The 22,221-nt window shown below is 35.6% G+C and overlaps 1 protein-coding gene and 2 long non-coding RNA genes across 4 annotated transcripts; 1 reads left to right on the top strand and 2 right to left on the bottom strand.

The window, feature by feature from the left end:
• Positions 1–287: 287 nt before the first annotated feature.
• LOC120339860 (uncharacterized) lies at positions 288–1,150 on the bottom strand. Its single transcript, XR_005569258.2, has 3 exons — positions 912–1,150; positions 511–623; positions 288–390 (listed from the first exon to the last, which is right to left on the bottom strand). It is a non-coding gene; the product is annotated as an uncharacterized LOC120339860 (long non-coding RNA).
• Positions 1,151–15,668: 14,518 nt separating this feature from the next.
• On the top strand, positions 15,669–17,979 carry LOC120340136 (E3 SUMO-protein ligase ZBED1-like). Its single transcript, XM_078116154.1, has 2 exons — positions 15,669–17,091; positions 17,539–17,979. The coding sequence occupies exons 1-2, from the start codon at positions 15,730–15,732 to the stop codon at positions 17,959–17,961; spliced, it is 1,785 nt and encodes a 594-aa protein (XP_077972280.1). The 5' UTR covers positions 15,669–15,729; the 3' UTR covers positions 17,962–17,979.
• Positions 17,980–19,500: 1,521 nt separating this feature from the next.
• LOC120339661 (uncharacterized) lies at positions 19,501–20,822 on the bottom strand. Of its 2 annotated transcripts, XR_005569226.2 has the most exons (4): positions 20,741–20,822; positions 20,288–20,387; positions 19,813–19,915; positions 19,501–19,608 (listed from the first exon to the last, which is right to left on the bottom strand). It is a non-coding gene; the product is annotated as an uncharacterized LOC120339661 (long non-coding RNA). The 2 variants fall into 2 exon arrangements; XR_013477966.1 differs by lacking the exon at positions 19,813–19,915.
• Between the last annotated feature and the right edge of the window lie 1,399 nt (positions 20,823–22,221).

Raw genomic sequence — 22,221 nt, forward strand, 5'->3', positions numbered from 1 at the left:
ACATTGAACTCGCTTACAACAGATTAACATAATTCACAAATCCGTGCCAAGCTAAAAACAAAACAAGAACGGGTTCGCTGATTATCACAACAATCCAAGAACGGATTCGCGTAAACCCTCTGAATCCCACCCAAACATTGACAAACGATGATATTTTAAGATTCATTGAGGTTGGATTTTTAGTCAATTTCCCCCTAAAAATCTCTTAATAAATGATCTTCTGTACTATCATTAACAACAATATAATATTTGTCAAACCTAAAGAATCTCCATAAAACAGAACAAAACATGATATTTATTTCGTTTTATTTTTATCGAATCCAAAATATATTTATATTGGTCTGTATGCAAACTATTCCTTCTCTGTGCATGCAATTGATCTTGTTGAGTCTGAAAAATGAAATGAATTTTTTGTGAATGGTTGTGAGAGATAAAAAATATATTTTCGGAAACAGGCGATTGAATATAAAAATGTAAGCTATCAGTTATTACCACAAGTCACTCACTCACAATCTATTTCTCTTCTCATTAGCTCCAGCCTGGAATGTCCTACCAGCAAATTTTCAGCGCCCTAGTTGTGTCACATATCAATGGGGGGAGACAGTCCGCGTCTGACGTGCAAGCTGTTAATAAGTTGAATAAAATATTATTGTATTAAGTTTTTAGTTTATTCCGATATTCAAGCAGTTTCAACATGATTAATAATAGAAATCAATGCCATGTCGACGCATCCAAACGGATATTTTAATAGAATCCTATGGTGGCCGAAAATATAAGCATAATTTGTCAGTAGCATTAAAAAATTAAAGAAAAGCAGAAATGTGTATTGATTTTGTCATTTTGAAATATGACAATGTTTTCTCGCCATGCTGGTTATGCATTATTACTGTATTTATTTATTAAGTACCAACCGTAAGATGTTCCTAAGAGAAACATCAATGCAATGGCCAACGCCAACAATATTGAAAGAAGATTTTCCATGTCTGTCGATAAAGTAGCCTCAGTTATACTGTAAATGAAATTATGAAGAAATATGAAAATTTTACTCATCATAAAACGCACATAAAGTTGTATTTTTTTATAATACTGTCCGTGCTGATAGATTTTGCACATTCATACTCTTCACTCGCATAAAATACTGTAATTCCTTTAGTGATATAATTTTGAAGCCAAAATAAAACTTCTTAATTCAGCAAAATTCAAACCACTCATTATGCTACTTTACATTGCGAATTGCTTTGCAATTTAACTTGCTGCTCACAACTTGACGACACATGCGTAGCAATGATATACTGAAGCGGATGGCGGCAACACCGGTGTTTTATAATGCGAATCACGTAAATTAATAACGTGAGAAAAACTCCATTTGAAAAAAAATGACATTAAGGCCTTTATTTCCTATTCTTTTATTTCACTCATGTTCCATTTCGAATAATTTGAAACTTTTTTCTTTTGCCTCTTTCAACACGATTATGAAGCTTTGATGACGTGGAAGTTTGTCCAGTTTTCTTACCAAAGATTCTATTTAGGGTTTGTGAATCAATGTCATTTGAGAAATAAACTTAATTTGTTTACATTAAATTCCGACGAAATCATACTTTAAAGATTATCTGGCCAAGAAAATCCGACCTGTCGTTTTTACATTCATAACAAAAAACGCAAAATAAATCTACATTTGTTTTCACCTAGCAATTTATTGGACACGAATCGAACCTGAATGCTAGTGGTCTTATTACTTGATCGGTAAGTATGTTCATAGGTATGTATCTGTTTGTTTGTCTGTTAGGCACTTTCGTAGGATACGCCATTTCTCACGAAAGCGAGACCGAAAATCTGCTCCAAATTTTGCATGTGCTTTCATCATATCTCGGGCCAAAAGTCTATTGATTTTGAATGAACTATGTCGTATAAATAGCGAGTTATTTCAAATAAATAATTAATTAATTTTACATCATGAATTATGTCGCATAATTGGCGAGTTATTACTTATCGATCTTGATCGGTACAATACAAAAACAACTCGGTACAATACAAAAAGCGTGGAATGGGGTTGCCTGTGAGGATCAGACGATTCATTTAGAATATAGACAGGGATAAGTAGCACATCACTGTTAAATTATTGGAGAAGTTACAAATATTATTCATGCCAGTTCGCAGGAATCACCGGTGCTTTAAGAAACCCAAAAACGAAGTTTCCGTATGATGTTTTAGCATAAGTTTATTTCAGGGTACGTATTATTTTTGCACTGTGACTTCTTACCATAATTCTCTTCTTGTGGTTGAGAAATGCTTTCGGAAAATTTGCACGGGGGGAAACGATAGTTCACTCTAGTTAACATTTAGGAAAATAAAATGCTACTTTATTTCATTAATGCAATTTGTCTGACAATTTCGTTTTATTGTGTGAATTTTAATTTTATTGGTTTCCTCTCGAAGGGTATGTGGAGGCCGCATAAACATGATTCCTGGTTTGTTAACAGTTTATTAACAATATCTTCATACTTGCATTACTAACCAACAGTTCAGTTGTTAAGGTTATGAACCTTTTTGGGTTATTTACACTGAATAAGCAATAGTTCACTTTAGTTAAATTCAGAGAAGAAAAATGTTATTTCTGCCACATTTATTCAATTTTTTGGCAATTTCGCTTTAATCCGCGAATTCTAGTTTTATGCGCATAAACAAACTTCTTGGAAAAAAGAGTACAATTGTTTCAACTTGCTGTGAACTTAAGTTTTGCTGGAATTCTATGTTTGAGGCGAAAAGTTACCAAAACCAAGTTTTTTAAATTTTTTCTTCGATAATGTATAAGTTCAATATTCTGTTGTAATGATATTCTGAAATTATTTTCAATTTTCTGGAAAACAAACCTAAGCATAAGTGAATGCCTTGATTCCTAGTCCACTAACTGCGACATTACGTGGTCGTGATATTCTTCGCTGACATAACTTTATATTGCCAAGGTAGATTTTCCAATGAAATGTTTCACTTTAACCCTAGATCTAGCTTTAGCCCTAGTTTAAGTCTCAATTTTAGAAGGTAATGCATTCCGATGCAGTCCATGCACAAAATAAACAATGATCTTTTTGTCTATTCAGTTTGTATACTTGTAACAAGTAACTAGGAAAACTAAAAACAAAAATTTACCTTCACAAAACGGAGATGATAAAATGGAATTTTTTTAACGTGCATGCGCAAGTACCAGAAATAAAATCCTTCAACAGATCATTTGTCTATTTTGTTTGTTTTAGCAAGATTTAGAACCTTTCATACTAGTTTACAGATTAAGACATACATATTGAGAGCAGACTATACGTATGAGAAATGGTTAAATTACAATCGTATTCTAAACGCATTGCTTTGAGGAATATTCGTTTCATCTTTTAGTTTTCGCAATGTACTTATATCTAAGATAATGACCTAGTTTCGCTAGAACCAGTTTTCAGAACCAAGCTATAAACGATGCGTATCGTCAATGGGTTTTATATAAGGGATAACTTGGAATCGAAAAACATTCCTTGTCTGTAGTTTATAAGGGGTAATACGTAGAGGCTTGCCACGAGATAAATTGTAAGCCCTTAAATCTATAGCCAGCAAAATTAAACGGTGATCAGTGCAACGACCATGGTGGACATTCGATTTATTAAAAAAAAAACAGGAAAAGAATTCAATTTTGTTGATGAAACTCATTCTGCGAAATTGCCAGGGGGTTCAATCTGAGCTAAGCAGTGATTTGAGAGCAGACCCCAAAGATAGATATACAACGATTGTGATTTTGGGGACCGCTATTGCCCACAAATGACGTACACTGCCAATGAATCGCGGACAAATAAAACTAGGTCTTTTACGAGACTTTATTCTTGTATGGTTTCATAAAATCCAACGATACATGTATGTCAAACAAACATGAAAGCGTTCAATCTCATAATGCACCCTGCGTGAATACTTTTGCATGGTCTACTGGCCACAACCGCAAAGTATGCGACATACAGACGCATGTCAAGTCTGCATGTCTATGTTTGCATTTCAGAGCAACAAGTTTCCGCGGAGCACTAAAACCTTGTATATTGAACCTGCGCATTTTTAGTTGTAATCATTATACAGGTTAGAACTGAAATACCGTTTCTAACTATGACTCCTCCGATTAAATATAAGTGAATTCCTCGTTAAGCATGGCAGTAAATTTTGGTTTATTTTTCGCTTGAGCATTTTTGGTTACGATCAATTTTATACGAATAAATATCGGAAATACAGGATAGAAATAAATTACCCTCGCTAACTATAGTTTTCTAATTGATTTGTAAGTGAATTCGTCTGTATTTATAGTGAAGAGCGAAGCCATTTCTATTGAAATATTGCCAATGACTTTACTTGAACGCTATTGCGCCGTACCTGCCGTATACAAGATTGCCGGGCATTTGGTTTACTGGTCGCCGAATCCCTTCGGGGCATTGACTTTAGTTGTTACTTATCGATCTTAAGATCGGTAAGTATGTTGATAGGTATTTGTCTGTTTGTCTGTTTGTCTGTTTGTCTGTTTGTCTGTTTGTCTGTTTGTCTGTTCGTCCGTTCGTCCGTTCGTCCGTTCGTCCGTTCGTCCGTTCGTCCGTTCGTCCGTTCGTCCGTTCGTCCGTTCGTCCGTTCGTCCGTTCGTCCGTTCGTCCGTTCGTCTGTTCGTCTGTTCGTCTGTTTGTCTGTTTGTCTGTTTGTCTGTTTGTCTGTTTGTCTGTTTGTCTGTTAGATGGACGCGATATCTCACGAGGGCGAGGTTGAATCTGCTCCAAATTCTGCATGTACATTCATCATATCTCGGACCAGCAGCCTAGACCAGAGCTAATAATTAATTAGTTATGGGACACGCGGTGTAACTATAGAGTCATGAAGAGAGTTGAAGAGTTAAACGAAAATATTGGTCGGAGACCGATGACTTATCGACTCTGTAGTGACACCGCGTGTCCCTTCACTAATTAATTAATAGCTCCTTAATTGTACGACATAATTTGACCAAAATCAATAGCCATCTGGCCCTAGATATGATGAGCGCACATGCAAATTTGGTGGAGATTAAACCTCGCGTTCTTGAGATATCGCGTGCATCTAACAGACAGACAGACAAACAGAAAAACAGCCAAATAGACAAATACCTATCAACAGACTTACCGATCTTAAGATCAATAAGTAATAAGCGCAACTGTATGTTATGTATGTCGCGATTTGCGTACGAGAGGAGAGTATTATTCTAGTGTTTTATACTTGGCGCCTTATCAGATTCAGTACAGTACACCAGCCTGAATGTTCTAATTTGTTTCCTTTACTGATGACCGGGCCTTTATCGTGCACGGACTAAAATGATGTAATGTAACAAACGAGAATATCGGTCAGAGACCGAAGATTTATCGATCGAAAGTTAGAGGATCCCCCAAAACAGCGCTCTTACTCCATAATGACACCTTGTGTCCCATCACTAATTAATTAATAATTCGCTAATTATACGACATAATTCATCCAAAATCAATACGCTTCTGATCCGAGATATGATGAATGCATATGCAATTTGGAGCGGATTCATCTTCGCTTTCGTGAGATATCGCGTGTATCTAACAGACAGACAAACAAACAAACAAACAGACAAATACCCATCAACATACTTACCGATCTTAAGATCGATAAGTAATAAGCTCGTTCTCTACACCAGGGGTGTGCAATCTGCGCCCGCGGGCCAAATTCGGCCACCAAGAAAAAGTACCAATTTTTGAATGATGTGAGACCCGCGAAACGAGTTTCAATTAAATTTATTACGTGGATTAAATTGGATTGGATTTATAAGACAGATTTATTATCAAGCAATACCTTTGTAAGTTCTGTGGTTCATGATGAAACGCTCACTGTGTTTCAATATATACATGTATGTATATCATGAATATATATATATATATATAAATAATGGGTTGAACCGAAGACAAATTCAGTAATTACTTGGTTTAAATCTGCTTTACATATACTATCAATCTAGGTTCCCATACAAGCTAAGATGCAAACGCAAAATCTCGCCACAGGTGTAAATTTGGAGATGATACTGTAATAAATGATTTCATTTCTCTACAGAGACTTTTGCTATATCTGTGATTCACATTAAAAATCACTAACTTTTCAAATTTGGACATATATAATATATATACAGCTACAAAATAATGTTTACAGTAATACTACTTGGTGTTGCCACATGTTTGGTTTTCCTTTACTTCAAATATGACGGTCGTCCTAAGTATTTTCCGCCAGAACCAAGAGGCCTTCCTCTGGTGGTCTACCTGCCTTTCTTCGGTACGAACCCTGATGAAAGTTTTTACAAACTAAAAGAAAAGTACGGCCCTGTTGTGTCTGTACAAGTTGGGCGTGAATACTGGGTGATACTGAATGATTTCGACACGATTCACAATGTAAGTAAATTTCTTATAGGACCGTGATAACGGGGTTTGACATATTTTAATGGTATTCTAGCTGGCTAATATAATTCTAAAATTTCAACAATGTCGTTCTCTATTTGTCTACTCGTTCCACGGACGCTCGTTAGCACAGTAATCTAACCCATTTTCTTAGTGTTATTTGTTTGGGTAGATATATATATTGTTAAACTAAGCTATACATAATAGAAGAGGATCTTGAGAAAATCGTAACATAAAAATTCTACTCTTAATCGGAAACCCCAACTTATAAATGAAAAACTTAGGTTTTCAGGCATTACTGAAAGAGAGAGAAATGTTCTCTGGGAGGCCGAGCAACTACATTTTTGAAATAATTACAGAAGGAAAAAGACTTGTAGGTGTTGATTATGGATCGGCGTGGAAAACGTTGCGAAAATTTGGCAACCAAGCATTGAAAGGATAATGGCAAGCAACTCATTTTGCATTTTTTTGTAAAAATCATGTTTCAGACGAACTAAATAAAATCAGCTACAGTAAAATAGATGAGATTCATCATTTGATTATACAATTGCACATAACTCATACTCATCATATTCGTATTTTTTCTTGTAGATTCGGAGTCGGTAAGAAAAGTATGGAAGAACACATTATTGAAGAAACTCCTTTTTTGTTGGAAAGCCTAACCAGCTGGAAAAATAAAACTATCCAGGTATAGCATTTACGTATTAAACCAAGTTCTTTTAACGACTTGGCCCTGAACAAAGCTTTATACCAACCATGGGAAAAATACGGCCCACGGGCCAAATCCAGCCCGTTGTGTAATTCAATCTGGCCCGCCTGATGCTGCCACAACCAAACTGAAATCAAATCCTTATAATTAGCTAAAAATAGCTCAAGGAATTTGTTGCGATTGGGGTTAAATATAGTTTTTGGCTGGCACGAAGCTTATTGTTTTACACCTTTGATTAGTAACACTGTAAATATTGTTCATAAAATGTAATTTTTTACGTCACACACGCCAGACTAGGGGGGCAAAAGTTTTGGCCCGTGGTTAAAAAACCTTGCCCACCTCTGCTCTATACAAACACGGGGACTTTGGTGTCATCCAAATTATTACACACTGGATTATGTGATGTGCATGGTGTACGAACCCCAGTTTTTTAATGTCGACGTTTATTACTAGGCAACCTCTCCTTCTTGACTTGTTTATTGAATTTATTTTGAAAAAAAAATTCACACCGGAAAATACTTCATCAATTTCAATTCATTTTAAATAACGTACTAATTCCCCGAGTTCGGACAAAAATTACAGAAATGCAAAAATTGAAATTGTTAATAAATAAGATCTGTTTTCATAACACCATGTGAAATAAATTGGGTAGGAGATGCTGAAGCGAAAAGATTCAGGTCCTGAATAATAGAGGCTTCCTACATAACGTTAGATATCTAGATAGATGGCTACTTGTATAGGACCTTGTTCGTGGCGAAATGCGTAGAGCCACATGCATAATACTTAATCACTTCAGATTAAGATCAAATTAAGTACAGATTTCATCGATGCGTTTTTGAAGGAAATAAAGGAGAGAGGTAATGAGGATCCACTTTTCAATGTAAGTGAGACATGTCATTTAAAAAAAATTAAAAAAGCTGGGATATGCGTCCTCCAGTGGATACGATGTCTATGAGTTTCGCTGTCTCGATATTCATCCCACACTTCTCCCAGTGGTATTAGCTATGGTAGATATACAGCGTGTCTATAAAGTCCCTTTACAATTTCAATTTCGTTATGAAGTCAATTCTCAATATATCTTTAACCAGGTTTGTTATTTTGGCAACTGTAATTTTTCTAAACTCTTTTGACGCAACTGTCTGCCTGTTACATTTAAATATTTCAACATTTCGATTAAACAACGGACTTATTTAAACAAACAAATCTCATGCCCTTTACCTAGTGAAGCAGCCATAATTGAAAAGGGCTAAATAGATTAATATTTGTGATAAACTAGAACCTTAATACAGGCAGGTTCTTGTGGATGCTTCTTTAACGAATTCGAATGCAAAATTCAGTGAGTGTTAACTAATAATTTTAACATCCACATGATCTTGGGGATCTCTATCAAAACTAACTTTGACTAATTCTTGCATATAGTAATATAGGCTTCAATTCGAAAATGATAATTATCTAAGTTATCCACGAGTATCATCGCGTGTTCTTCAATTTCAGAAACAAGAGCTTGTTCAATAGTCAATACATCAGAGATTTGATTGATGGAGGAACAGGAACTACAGCCAGTACATTATTTTGGTCACTGTTGTGCTTGGCCAAGTACCCGGAACATGATGATAAAATCTACAAAAAGATCGTTACCACGATATGTGATATTTCAAGCTTTGTTACACTTATTTTACTCAGAACAGGGAGCTGCATGAGCAATAACCAATGTGTAAGGCATCACCGGGAATCTACCGTTTCCGCAGTACCTGCCCAATTTATTACACACTTCGTAAGATGGGATTCGAACCCTCCAATTTCAACATCATCCTAATCTTTGATTGCTGGCCTAACGGACTTGAACTAAAAACATTTAACAAAAACACAAATTCAATTTGTCTTTCACATTGATGACTGGAAATATTTGCAACGCTAATACTACGGATACTTAAGCCTTAGACTGGAATAGGTTTTGCATAACTTAAAAATGATTCCCGTTTTCATTTACACTAACTCATTTTCGTACAGTTTGGGTAAGATGTAGGTTACCTATTTAGGCAAAACCCCAACTATACTAGACAGATGAATTATTAACTTTTTCGTAGGTGAAAGCGGAATACCCTCAATAGAACATCAGAACGACATGCCATATATGTGTGCATTTCTGCAGGAGATAATGCGCCATAGAACAGTGCTTCATATGGGAGTTCTGCATAAGACAACAGAAGATGTTGTATTAAATAAATACACAATTCCAAAGAATACTCCGGTAAATACTCAATTACCTGAAAATGTTTTTGCTAATGGGTGGGGCTAAGCTTTTTGGATCGAAAATCTGAATCGAATCGAATAGTAAATTATTCGAATCGGTTCAAACAAAAATTCCGTATGGCCGCCATCTTGTTTTTATTTTTCCGCCAAATGTCGAGCGGAATTCATCAATTTTTTTTTTATTGAAGCCATAATTTTACAGTGCAATTCGGACATATGACTCTTTTTCTCCTAGCAAGTTGATATAACATGTTTTATCTTTGATGTGAACGCTCAGCGAATTGTCTGAGTAATCGAAAATAAAAAATAAATTGATTTGATTCTGAAAGCATCATATATTCAAAAATGCACAGCTCTACTAGCGGGTTCCTGTAATTAATAAAGAACATATTATTGGACACGAAATTTACGCATAGTTTTTCTAAGTTGTTGCTGTTGGTGCTGGAAAAAAATAGAATTTGTAAATTTATGGAAAAGATTCCAAAAAATCTCGGAAGTCGATAAGCTCAATCACATGGTCTTTCCTCTGATTACCAGCAGTTAACGTATGAACCAGCTTAGCCAGTTGTTTGTTTGTTAGGCGAGTAGTCCAGCTATCATTTCGTACATAACCCCCACGGGATTTAAAACTGTGAACTAGCGCTGAAAAATCAATTCGACGGAATATGGCTTTGGGCAAACTTGTCTTTAAATAAATTTAAATTCTAAAATTCTCCGATATTTTACCAATCCCCTCAATTACATTCCAGATTTTGCCAAACATGTGGTCAGTTCACTACGATCCTGAATACTTTGAAAATCCGAGAGAATCCCGACCCGAGAGATTTATCAACCGTGACGAAAAATTTATCAAATCAAATCACGTGATTCCGTTTTCACTGGGTCCAAGGCTTTGCTTGGGAGAACATTTAGCCAAGATGGAGTTGTTTATATTCCTCACGGCAATAGTGCAGAAATTGAAGATATTACCGGATCCAAAACAACCTCTGCCTTCGTTTTTTGGTGGCCACATCAATTTGATTTAGGAAGCTCCAGAGTTCCATGCAATATTTTCAGAGCGTTAACGAGGTTGCCAGAAAGTGAATAGCGAAACTCGAGATACAAAACTCTTAATTAATCGTCTTTTCGGATTTTTTTAAAGTGGGTAGTAAAACATTGTATAATATTCCCTTAATTGCTTTTTATTAACACATTTAAATATTCATTTCTTTTTATATTATAATCCTGATTTCGGTTCCATTACATTTGAACCCACGTACATTTGAACCCATGACAATTGCACCTGTATGCTATTGCACCTATTGAATTTTTTTTGTTTCACGGATAGTTAAACCCATACTAACCCTAACCCGTGGGTTTTAGCACCCGCATATAGATTGAACCCGTGGATATACGCATGGGTTCAAATGTACATGGGTTCAAATGTACGGTCACCCTGATTTCGCACCTCGATATTTTAAAGTCAAAGATATACGACATAATAAAATTTTACTTTGCGGCAAAAAATTCAAATTTAATAATGGCGCTTTTGACCTATACCATTTACACAAAACTTTTTAAATATAATTCTGGACTGAAATTCTAAACAGTCCAGAGAACGGCGCTTCAGAAGTGTGTGTGCACCAATATGGAGATACAGATTTAGTTCGCCTACTTTACATCAAGTTGTGTAAAAGAACTAAAACCTATGAGCAGGGGGTATATTCTCCTGGTTAACAAAGACAGTCCACGAATTCGTAATAGAACTAACATAGGGAAAATCGGAATAAAATTATGGTCCAAACCTTAACTTTGTACACACACTACGGGAGAACCATTATTTTTACAAGTCGATTCATATTTTTTGTTTAATTCATCAAATAAACCTTATATTTCTTGACCAAGTTTTCATTTCCTCCTGAGGGTCTAAATCGATATTGGGTATTTCGTTGGCGGCCGAAGACGACATTCTGGACGGCCGAAGCTCGAGGTCCTTCCCGATCCTTCTCAATGTCACGGACCGAAATTCCCGTGTTTATGTTGTTTATTTATTGGATAAGAAGTGGATCGTTTCGTTAGTATGTAGGTTATTCTCACCTAGAACGGGACCATTTGCTTTGAAATTTCAGTGGTAATGGAATCCCGACCTATTTATAATGTCATTGTCCACACTTTGGCATTGGCTTCCCATTTTATTAAACCATGGGTCTGGTTCCCACACGCTCTTCTAAATGAATACCACTGCCCTATTTTTCTCAATTTCACGCTCGCATGTAGCAGAGACCAAATGCATGAAATGTGAAACTGTTACTTGAAATTTATTGTTAATTAAGTTGATTTTTTATTGTCATTCAATCATTATTTACATGCGCCGTGATTAGAGGTGGGCAAAATCGTATTTTGTAATCGAATGATTCGAATATTTTTAACGAATACCGAATAATGAGTATTGTCATTTTAAACAACATATTTTTTGTCACCGCGACCGTTTCAGCAGCTGGCATCCCAATTGACGTTGGTAAACCATATTTAAGAACTTTTTTATTTACTAGTAAATTTTAATTCTCACGCAACGACAGATGTCGTAATTTGGTTTTTATAATTCCGGCAGAATTGTGAGTTTACATCGGCGAAGATTTTAAAGACAACTATACAAAGTGCATTCACAACACAATTTAATTTTATTCTGATTTTTATTTTCTGTGTAGCATTTGTATCACAGTTTGTAAAGTACGGTCCAAATTTTAGGCGAACAATATTAACATTACTGTCCCCGGGATGCGATATATGTGAAGCGAAAAGTTGGATATACGTGAATATAACTATATTTACCTTTCGCATAACTTTGTGTTACAAATATTTGTTTGTTTCAAGCAAAACTTAAGTTTCTAGCGAGTTGAAACAATTTTACTTTATTTCCCAAGAATCCTGTTTATGCGACCTCCACATAAACTTCAAGCGGAAACCAATAAAATTGAAATTCTCGTAATAAAGCGAAATTCTCAAACAAATTGCATAAATGTAATAAAAATAGCGTTTATTTTCCCTGAATTTTACTAGAATGAACTGTCGCTGTCTCCGTGTAAATTATTCGAAATAGGTTCATAACCTCAACTACTGAACTATGTGAAAAATGCCAAAAGTAAATCTTATGCTGAGGCATCACATGGAAGCTACGATTATTTTCGTGAACTATATAGTTCACGAAGTAGTAAATTTACACAGTACACATCTGAGATATACCTCCGTAAGATATTTCAAACATCAATGCAACGGCCAACGTCATTGAAGTTTGAAAAAAAGGTTTTTATCACTGTCTATAGACTGTGCTTAGTTGCTCAAGCAAAAATAATTATTACGAATTAGATGATAAAAGTTCATACTTTTATTATATTTCAAATCGCCCCTTCTGTATTAATTTACCACGGCTGAAGTGCTCCTTAATTATTGCATTAACCCTTCGTGCCCGACCGGTGAACATTATCGGGTACTCCCGTAGTGTTTGTACCAGGTTAGGGTTAGGCCAAAATTGTATTCCGATTTTCCTTATTATAGTTCCATTATGAGTTCGGAGAGTGTCTGTGTTATAAACACAAAGTGATATGACCTCCGCCTTCTGCTGGGTTCCAGTTTTTTTTTACACAACTTGATGTAAAGTCAGCGAATACAATTAGTAACCTCCATATTGGTACACACACTTCCAAGGAACCCGTGCATAAACCAAACTACACAGATTGAAACGACGGAATAATTTACCTAGGAATTAATAAAAACGGAAGAGATTTGTCAAACTTGATGCTATTCGGTATACTGTTCCGACAACTGTTACACCAACTTTGCTCGTCAAAGAACGTGTTTTTTGAACCAATAGCATTCATAAATATGATTAAATTTTTTATACAGGGTTGTCCATAGAAAAGCAGAACATTTGTCAAACAGTTGTGTATTTTTAGAAATGATGTTTGAAATCTCACAAGTTAACTTTCATGACTTTATACTTGCTTGGACTTCTAGGTTAAAGCACTGCTCTGATGGGCACAAACGACATTTTGAGAAGCTCTGAGTGTAAAATAACATATGCCTTTGAAAACCTTTATAACACTAATTTTTTGTAAATATAAAAAGCTGTCTGATACATTTTCTGTTTTTTTAGCGACCACCCTGTAGAATGTAAAAACATACAACTTAAAATTATCTGAACAACAAAATATTATATATTTTTAAAGCCGAAATCAGGCTTTTTCACACCTTAGGGTGCTAGTTGACACAGAAAGTGCCGTGGTGTATAAAAAACAACTTCGATGATCGTAAGCTTGTTTTGGTTCAACCTATCTTTGTGAATTAACCTTTTATTATATAAACTTTATCAAGAACAAACACTGAACACGCCTCACCGATGAACATCTGCAAGACTCACTCAGAGTTTCGGTGTCAAGTTGCAAACCAGAGTACAACACAAAGGTGGAGAACATGCAAATACCAGGATTCCCACAAACTGAGGAGGATTACACCAGATTTGGTCTTGATTGAAAATATGATATATATCCATGATTTGTTTTAACAATATCAGTGTCTCATTGGCTAAATACCGTTAATATCAAATTGGCTTTTCCGAAGAGTGCCCATAGCTTAGTCGGTACCCAGAAAGTAGCCCGCTGCTGCATAAAGGTTGGTGACCCCTGGTCTATAGTATAGAGTCCAGGTATGGCGAACCTTTTTCAATGAATGGGTCAAAAATTATAATTTTATCGCGGAACAGAAGAGAGTGGGTCACAGATATCTAATTCACGTTCGTATCTATAATAAACTTCTGAAACAAATCTTATAAGCTAGTGTTTGTGTAGTTTTGGGCTTTACTTATGCAGCACTTCTATCAGGGACTTTTCATGGCACTCGGTTTTTATGATATTAGAGTACGAAAACACGCATATGAATTACCAAAAACGTTTAGGATGATGCGTTAAATTATTTTACGGTTCTAGTGTTTGGAGGTAATTCCACTTTGATAGTGTTATAATTTTCGATTAGCTTCCAACCACATTAAGCCACTTTTACACTGCCCCATTGTTATATCAGATTTCTAGATTTTTATTTCAAGTCTGAAAGTTTTTGTTTCCACAACGGCATTGTAGACGAGAAACTAATAAAATGCAAAGTAGCATCTAGTTCTCGTATAACCCCTAAAACAGTCTGCAGATGCACTTCCGAAAAAGACAGGCGTTGCGAGAAATGAACAGATCAAGTGCATTGTTATGTCTTAAACGATGTCAGGCCCAATAGCTGAATAACGGTACACAGCGGTGCATACATGCGTACAAGATTAGGGGTTTTGAAAATTACCATACCGGCCCGAAAATCAACATTTTAAACATGAGCGATCGCAACCCTCCCTGGCTGTACATTATAATAGTTTAGTTTTGTTAGATTAATTTAAGGCCGGTTTTACATTAATTTTTATCACTGATATGTTAGCATTTTATTTTATTCGTGCCTTCGCTTGGCGGGTCACAAATAAAACGCGGTGGTTCGAGTCAGTGGTTCGCCATCCCTGGTATAGACTCTACACTACACTATATTGTCATTTATTTCAAATTAATAAGTATTACCTCTATATCTATAATCTATATCAGGGGTGGCCAACACGTCGATCGCGATCGACCGGTCGATCTTCACGTTTCAAGTGGTCGATCGCGTCTATTGTTGGTAAATTTAACAACATACCCCCAAAATTTCCTGAAGCAGTTTCATGCAGCGCCTGTTGTGTGTAGGGCTGGGCATTTCGAATCGAATATTCGAATCGAATCGAATAGTAAATTATTCGAATCGGTTCAGACGGGAATTTCGAATCGCCGCCATCTTGTTTTTTTTCCTGTCCACCAATGGTCGAGGCGATTTAACGATTTTTTTTTTGTGGAGCCATCTCTCGGCGGGACATTTCGATCGCTGTTTTTTTTATTTTATTTCTCTCACATCTGTAGGCGGCGTTTGAACATGTCCAGACTTGCACCTCTCCAAAGCCCCCTCTCTGCTCTCAGCTGTGAGCAGGACAAACGGCCGAGCTTCTCTCTCATATTATCTCTCGCACGTGCTACGCCGGCGTGATTTTGTCACGCACGCTTTTATGGCGCGTAATTTGTTCAGAATGCGGGAAGATCGGTTGCGCCGTCAGTTAGGATAGGCAGTTGTAGGACAGGCAGTTTTACACTTGGGTATGTTTTTGTGATTGCCGACATTGCAAGTGAGAAGGTATAGAAGACTAATTTGCGTGCTTTTTTTGCAGAATTATTGTGTATTTTTAAAGGGGTTTCTAGAATATTGTATACCGGTACTCGGCAACAGTACGGTATGATGAATAGGAAATCTCCCGTTTGGCGCCACTTTACTCCCCCAGCCAAAGACGATGACGAACGCCAGTACGTCGTGTGCAAGAGATGCGGAGACAAACTTAGTTACCATGCTACCACTAGTAATCTATTAGCCCATATTAAAAGAAGGCATGTAACTATTTGTTTGAACCCTGATAATCGAAGTGATTTGGACGAGTCCTCCAGTAAACAGTCCAAATTGGAACTTATTCGTCCCATCCTCCCTGCTCAGCAAGAAAAGATTACTTCTCTAGTTGTGGATTTTATTGTAAAGGATATGCGCCCGCTCAGCACAATAGAAGGAACACATTTCAAGCGCTTAATGGGACATGTTGCACCAAATTATTCACTGCCATCCAGGAGGACCATAACACGACGTGTAGAGGAAGAATATTGTGAAAAAAAGATGGAGCTTAAGAGACTTCTTGAAAACATTAAGCATATGAGCTTGACTTTCGATGCTTGGACTAGTGTGAAAATGGAAGCATATTTGGGCATTACAGCCCATTATGTTGATGCCAAATTTAATCTGTGTTCATGTGTGTTAAGTGTGAAACCTTTGGATGATAGACATACTGCAAAAAATATTTGTGAGTGGGTAGAAGAAGTTCTCAATGACTTTGGTGTTAGTCCCCACGCTGTCTGTGCAGCAGTAAGCGATAATGGATCTAATATGAAGGCAGCCAAAGATATTTTTCATGAAAAATTTGGTTGGGCTAGTGTTGCTTGTGCAGCGCACACTCTCCAACTTTGTTTAAACAAAGGATTGGGAATAAACGGCATAGAAAAACCTCTTGCAGCAGCTCGACGACTAGTGCAACATTTTAAGAGAAGTGAATTGGCGACCAGTGCACTGGGGAAAAAGTGTGAGGAAATGAAGCTTACCTTCAAAAGACTCATAATGGATGTATCCACAAGGTGGAACAGTACTTACAACATGCTTGTAAGGTTGCAGGAATTGCAATGGCCAATTTTGGCTATACTTGGAAATAAAAATATCACAAATGCCACCAAAGCCTCCGCTCTTACAATCAAGCCTGGGGACTGGGAGATTTTCAAGCAGTTGATTCCAGTACTTGAACCTTTTGCAGAGGCTACTGATCTTTTAGGAGGCGAAAAATATGTCTCGATATCGATAAAGAATCCATACATCAAGGGATTGAAAAAACATCTGTCACGCGAGAAAGATGATGAACTTTTGGTAATCCGGCAGTTCAGACAAAAAGTAAAAGGCGAAATGGAGGAGCGATTTCCTATTGATCTTAATGATATCAGCTCGAAGGCAATGGCTCTGGATCCCAGATATAAACTGCGGGGACTTCGTACTGTGGAGTCACTTCAGGTAACTTGTTATTTCTTCCTGAATAAGATTTTTATCTTGCCAACAAAATTGCCCTACATGACAAACAACATAGCATGTTATTTTGGTTGGAATGAGGTCAAATTGAATTTTCGTGTATCTTCATGTTTCAAATGCATTGACAGGATTAGATAAAATTCATGACATATCTGCATCGACCATATCTAAAGATATAGAGTTGACTTTTTCCCCACTGCATAATAAACATTAGTGAACAATGACTTGTTTGATGTCAATTGTGGTTCCTAAATCGCAGATTTCCATAAGAAAACTAATCTAAAATATTCCTGTATTCAAAACTTGTCATTTATTGAATGCATAAAATTTCAAATTTATCCAAATGTTGCTTGTTTTGGCCATACTTAATAAGGATTCCTAGTTGATCTGGCTAAAGTTTGTTTTCTTTTTTGACATGCTTATTTTTTCCAGCTCAAAAGTGCAATCGAATTGGAACTCACAGTCTTATTTGAACAAACAGTTGTTGAAAAAGCTGAACCTTCATCTTCTTCAGTTCAGCAATCGACATCCATCATAAGCCTTGCCTTCGAATCATCAGAGTCCGATGACAGTGCAGATACTGAGGTCCCAGTGGTTGCCAATGAAGTGAACAAATTTTTTAGTTCCAAAGTACTTTCTGAATGTTCAAACCCCCTCACTTGGTGGAAAGAGCAAAACGCTAATTATCCAAACTTGAGCAAGCTTGTTGGCAAATATATGTGTGTAACAGCAACATCAACCCCAAGTGAGCGATTATTTTCTGCAGCTGGAAACACTGCCACTGAGCTCAGATCAAGCCTCACCGGATCACATGTGGAAGCTCTTGTATTTTTAAAATGCAATTCTGACATATGACTTTTTCCTTCCCATTGACTTATTGATCATATGTGACAACTTAGCAAATGACTGAGTGATAGATTTTGTGTTTTTGGGATTTCATGTATCTGAAGGACCCATTGCAATAAAAAAAAGTCACATGTAATTTTGTAGTTGCTAATTTGGTAAAATTTTTATAAGTATTCGAGATTCGATTCGATTCGAAAAAAATATTCGATTCGATTCTGAAATCATCAGGTATTCGAAAATGCCCAGCCCTAGTTGTGTGTTTTAAAACAGAACGAATACAGTACTGTACATGTGCAAAAATAGACATACAGTATTTGAGTCTGGACAAGCCCCATTTACATGTTATTACGTAAAAATGCAAGTTTCGCCGCTACCAAGTTTAAATTAAACTTGCCGAATATTGTGTGTTTTAGTTGACAAATGTGCATTGAGTTGAATTATTGTAAATTAGATGCTGAAAATCGAGCAGTAGTGTTTCATTGATGGTTTTCGAAAATTTATTTTTCTCTATTTGTATAGTACGCTAAAACTTGGCAAGGTTTTTTGAGAAATTTACTACACTCGGGGCTAAAAATAGGCATGTGTTAGGTCTGAATTGTATGATTTGAAAAAATGAATGGTGAAACATTTACTCCGGCTACTATTACATAATCAAATTAACAAATTAAATGGAACATAAATAATACAAATTTTTGTGACGTTTTAATTGAGAATGTGCCCACAGAGCTGAGCTTATCGGCAGTGCTGTATTTTTTTGTATGCGTGTTTGCAATAATCTATGCATAATCAGTACCCATTCGTTTTTGTATATGACCTTATTACCAATCAGTCGATCTCGAGCTATTTTGAAGATTTTAGTCGATCGCGGACGAAAGCAGGTTGGCCACCCCTGATCTATATGACTGAATGTATTACTCAGTATTTTTGATTTATGATACTGATTATTTATAGCAAATACTATTTTTCAGTCAAAACGCAAACTTCATGTTTATAAGTACGGCTGTGTTGTGATGAATACTAACTTGTCATCCTGATAAGTGGATAGTTATCTAAATGATCTCAACAAATGTTGCTAAAGCATACGTGCATTTGAAGATTGGGTTCTCTCTTGTATCGAACTCACTAACAAAAGGTTCCCTCATTTCAAGTACTCATGAAAAACCTTTATTTCTGAAACTACACCATTGGATTTTCTTTGGGATCCCCGTCACCACAACACCGTGCGATGCCCCTGAATCCTACCACTGGTTATTTTGTTTCAGCATTAAATTCAGTTTCGTATCATAGCGTTTCACTGTATACTGTCAAAATAAACTTTTACAAACAGGAGAATTGATAATAAAATGTATAGATGATTGATAACTGCTAGCTGGTGGTTCACAATTAAAAACTTGGGCAGTAACGTGAAGTTTAAAAAAATCGTGAGATTTTAGAGAAGACTTGATTCACTTTCTTCGACGTCTCAATTTTTGTAGTTTCTGTTTTAATTTTATCTTTCTGAATTGTTGTTCTGCCTTTTTTAAATTGTCTCTTTACCAAAACAGAACATGACATTTTTGTATTTATTCCATATTATATTTACTAATTACTGAATAACATTTCTTCTGTTGTATGCAATGTATTCCTTTTCTTTGCATGACGTTGGTATTATTGATTCTGAAATATAAAAAGGATTTTTCTTGAAAGGTTTCATATGGATATAACAGTATTTGAATATCGACTTATTGCCCATCTATTGAATCAGCCATGAAAATGTAACAGATCCAATATTGCCACTTGTTATGATGTCTTGCACTTTCTGATAGCTGGAACATAAAATTCGAATAACACTATATAACAATTGCAATAAAATTTTCTTACTTGTTTACAAACATCAATTTACATCAGTCCATGTTACAAAAACCATTGTAGCATGTGAAATGGCCGAAGCCAATATTGTTGCAATCTGAGTTTTTCTTGCAAACTTTAAAAAACAAGAATGCATCTTGAAGATTTCGGTTTTTATTTGGTCTTATATGTGAGCAGTTCAATTTTGAAAACAACATATTTCAAAATCGTTTAGTTGAATATCTAATGCAATCTTGTGGTAATCAAAATATCGAACTCCCTTTTCACTAAACAGCTCGAAAATGATATTTCGCAAGTAGATAAAGAGATGTGGTTGACATGTTTGTGATGAGAATGCAATTCATTAGAAAATTATCAACTAGTTCACCAAATAAATTCATTCATTTTATTATAGTAAATATAATATTCTTTCATCCCCGAGTTGTAGACTGAACACATTGCTTAAAATGCAGTATATTTACACAGTGCAAATTTGAGGTGTACTAACCATAAGCTGTTGTAATAAACAACAATCCAACGGTCAACGCGAATAATGTTGAAAAAAGTTTTTCCATCACTGTCGATAGTCTGGGTGTAGTCGATCTAGTCTAGCAAACAAAATTATTCCAAATTAAAAATTGACCTTCTATTTTTCTCAATATATATTATGCTGTATTGTTCTATTCAACTGGCTCTGTGTCGAGTTATATATTACCACTATTGAAATTTGAAAATAAATACAATGATATATTTTTTGACAGATATAATAAAATCTCATTAAATAGTTGGTGATATTACTTTGTGATGAAAAAAATAACTCTTTGACTCTACCAAACTCGATGGTCTTGGATGCTCGGCCACTATATTTTTGATAACGTCGCCGATGTTCCAAGCATTACTTATTAAAATAAGGCGATAAAAATTGGACTATGAAACGCTCAATCCTTCGCTAATAACTTACTGCCCCATTCATTGCAATTTATTTTATAGGTCCATGCTCCCTTGAAAATCCATTTTAAACTGGAATAAAATAGAAAAATGGCATGTATCAATATATTCCTTCCATATGGAAATTTCGGGTTGTTAAAAAAAATGCAAAACCTTTTGCTTTTTGAATTATTCAGCACCATTCTCTGGTTTTACTGCAGTGTATGTGTCGCGTTCATATTCCGAATAACACCATAATTATTTTTCTGCTCGAATTACTAACCATCGTTCAGTTGTTGATGATAGGAACTGTTTTTCGGAGAAATTACAAGGAGATAGCGATAGTTACCATCAGTTGAATTCAAAGAAGAGAAAATGCTAATTGTATTACACTGATGCAATCTGTCCGAACGGAAACTAATAAAACCAAAATTCACAAATTGAAGCGAAATTACCAAACAAATTGCATTAATGGAATACAATTAGCATCTTTCCTTCTTTGAATTCAACTGATGGGAACTATTGCTACCTCCTTGTGATTCTCCGAAAAATAGGTTATATCCTGAATAACTGAACGATGCTCAGTAATTCGAGCAGAAAAACAATTATGGAGTTTTTCGGAATATCAATACGATTCCTGGCAAATAAAGTAAAATTGTCACAATATAGTAATCAGTGATTTAATTTTTCACTAAACAGAAAAAAACAACTTTATGCAAATAAATATAATGAAGGCACTTAAATATAGCGTTTCAGTTACACATACACTGCAGGAAAACTAGAGAATAGTGCTGAATAATTCAGAATGCAAAAGGTTTTGCATTTTTTTCAACAACACGAAATTGTAACATGAAAGGAATATTAATTATTACATGCATTTTGCTATTTTATTCCAGTTGAAAAGGGATTTTCATGGGAGCGTTGACTTTTAGTAATATGGCTAATAATGGGACAGTAAGTTCTTAGCAAAGGATGGAGCGTTTCATAATCCAATTTTTATCTCCGTATTTTGATAGGTAATGCTTAGGCCATCGACAACGTCATCGAAATATATAGACAGCGCATCCAAGACCATCGATATTGCTAAACCCAAAAAGTTTTTTTTATCACAAAGTGATATCATCAAATATTTAATGAGATTTTATTATATCTGTCAAAAAATATATCATTAAAGTTTTTTTCAAATTTCCATTAGCACAGAATTTTTAGCAAGAGACAGGTCGAGATCAAGTACGTTTAATAAGAAACATTTCAATAGTCGTAATATGAATCAGCAGGGACATTTGCATAGGGAAAATACAGCATAATATATATCTCGAGAAACACGAAAGGTCAATTTTTAATTTGCAATACTTCTATTTGCTAGACTATAGCAACTAAAACCAGACTATCGACAGTAATGAAAAGTTTGGTGCTCCAGAAGTATGTGCATTAGGATGGCGCACAACCTTAACATAGTATGTAAACCAGTATAGGGATATCAGGTTGTGCGCCATCTTGATGCTCATACTTCTA

The sequence above is a fragment of the Styela clava genome, chromosome 9 (assembly GCF_964204865.1).
Source record: "Styela clava chromosome 9, kaStyClav1.hap1.2, whole genome shotgun sequence".
NCBI classification, from domain to species: domain Eukaryota; kingdom Metazoa; phylum Chordata; class Ascidiacea; order Stolidobranchia; family Styelidae; genus Styela; species Styela clava.

Excerpts from the sequence above, each read along its gene's own strand:
- LOC120340136 (XM_078116154.1), top strand. The coding sequence starts at position 15,730 with ATGATGAATAGGAAATCTCCCGTTTGGCGCCACTTTACTCCCCCAGCC. Across the intron at positions 17,092-17,538 it reads GTACTGTGGAGTCACTTCAG|CTCAAAAGTGCAATCGAATT; the intron begins GTAACTTGTTAT and ends TATTTTTTCCAG.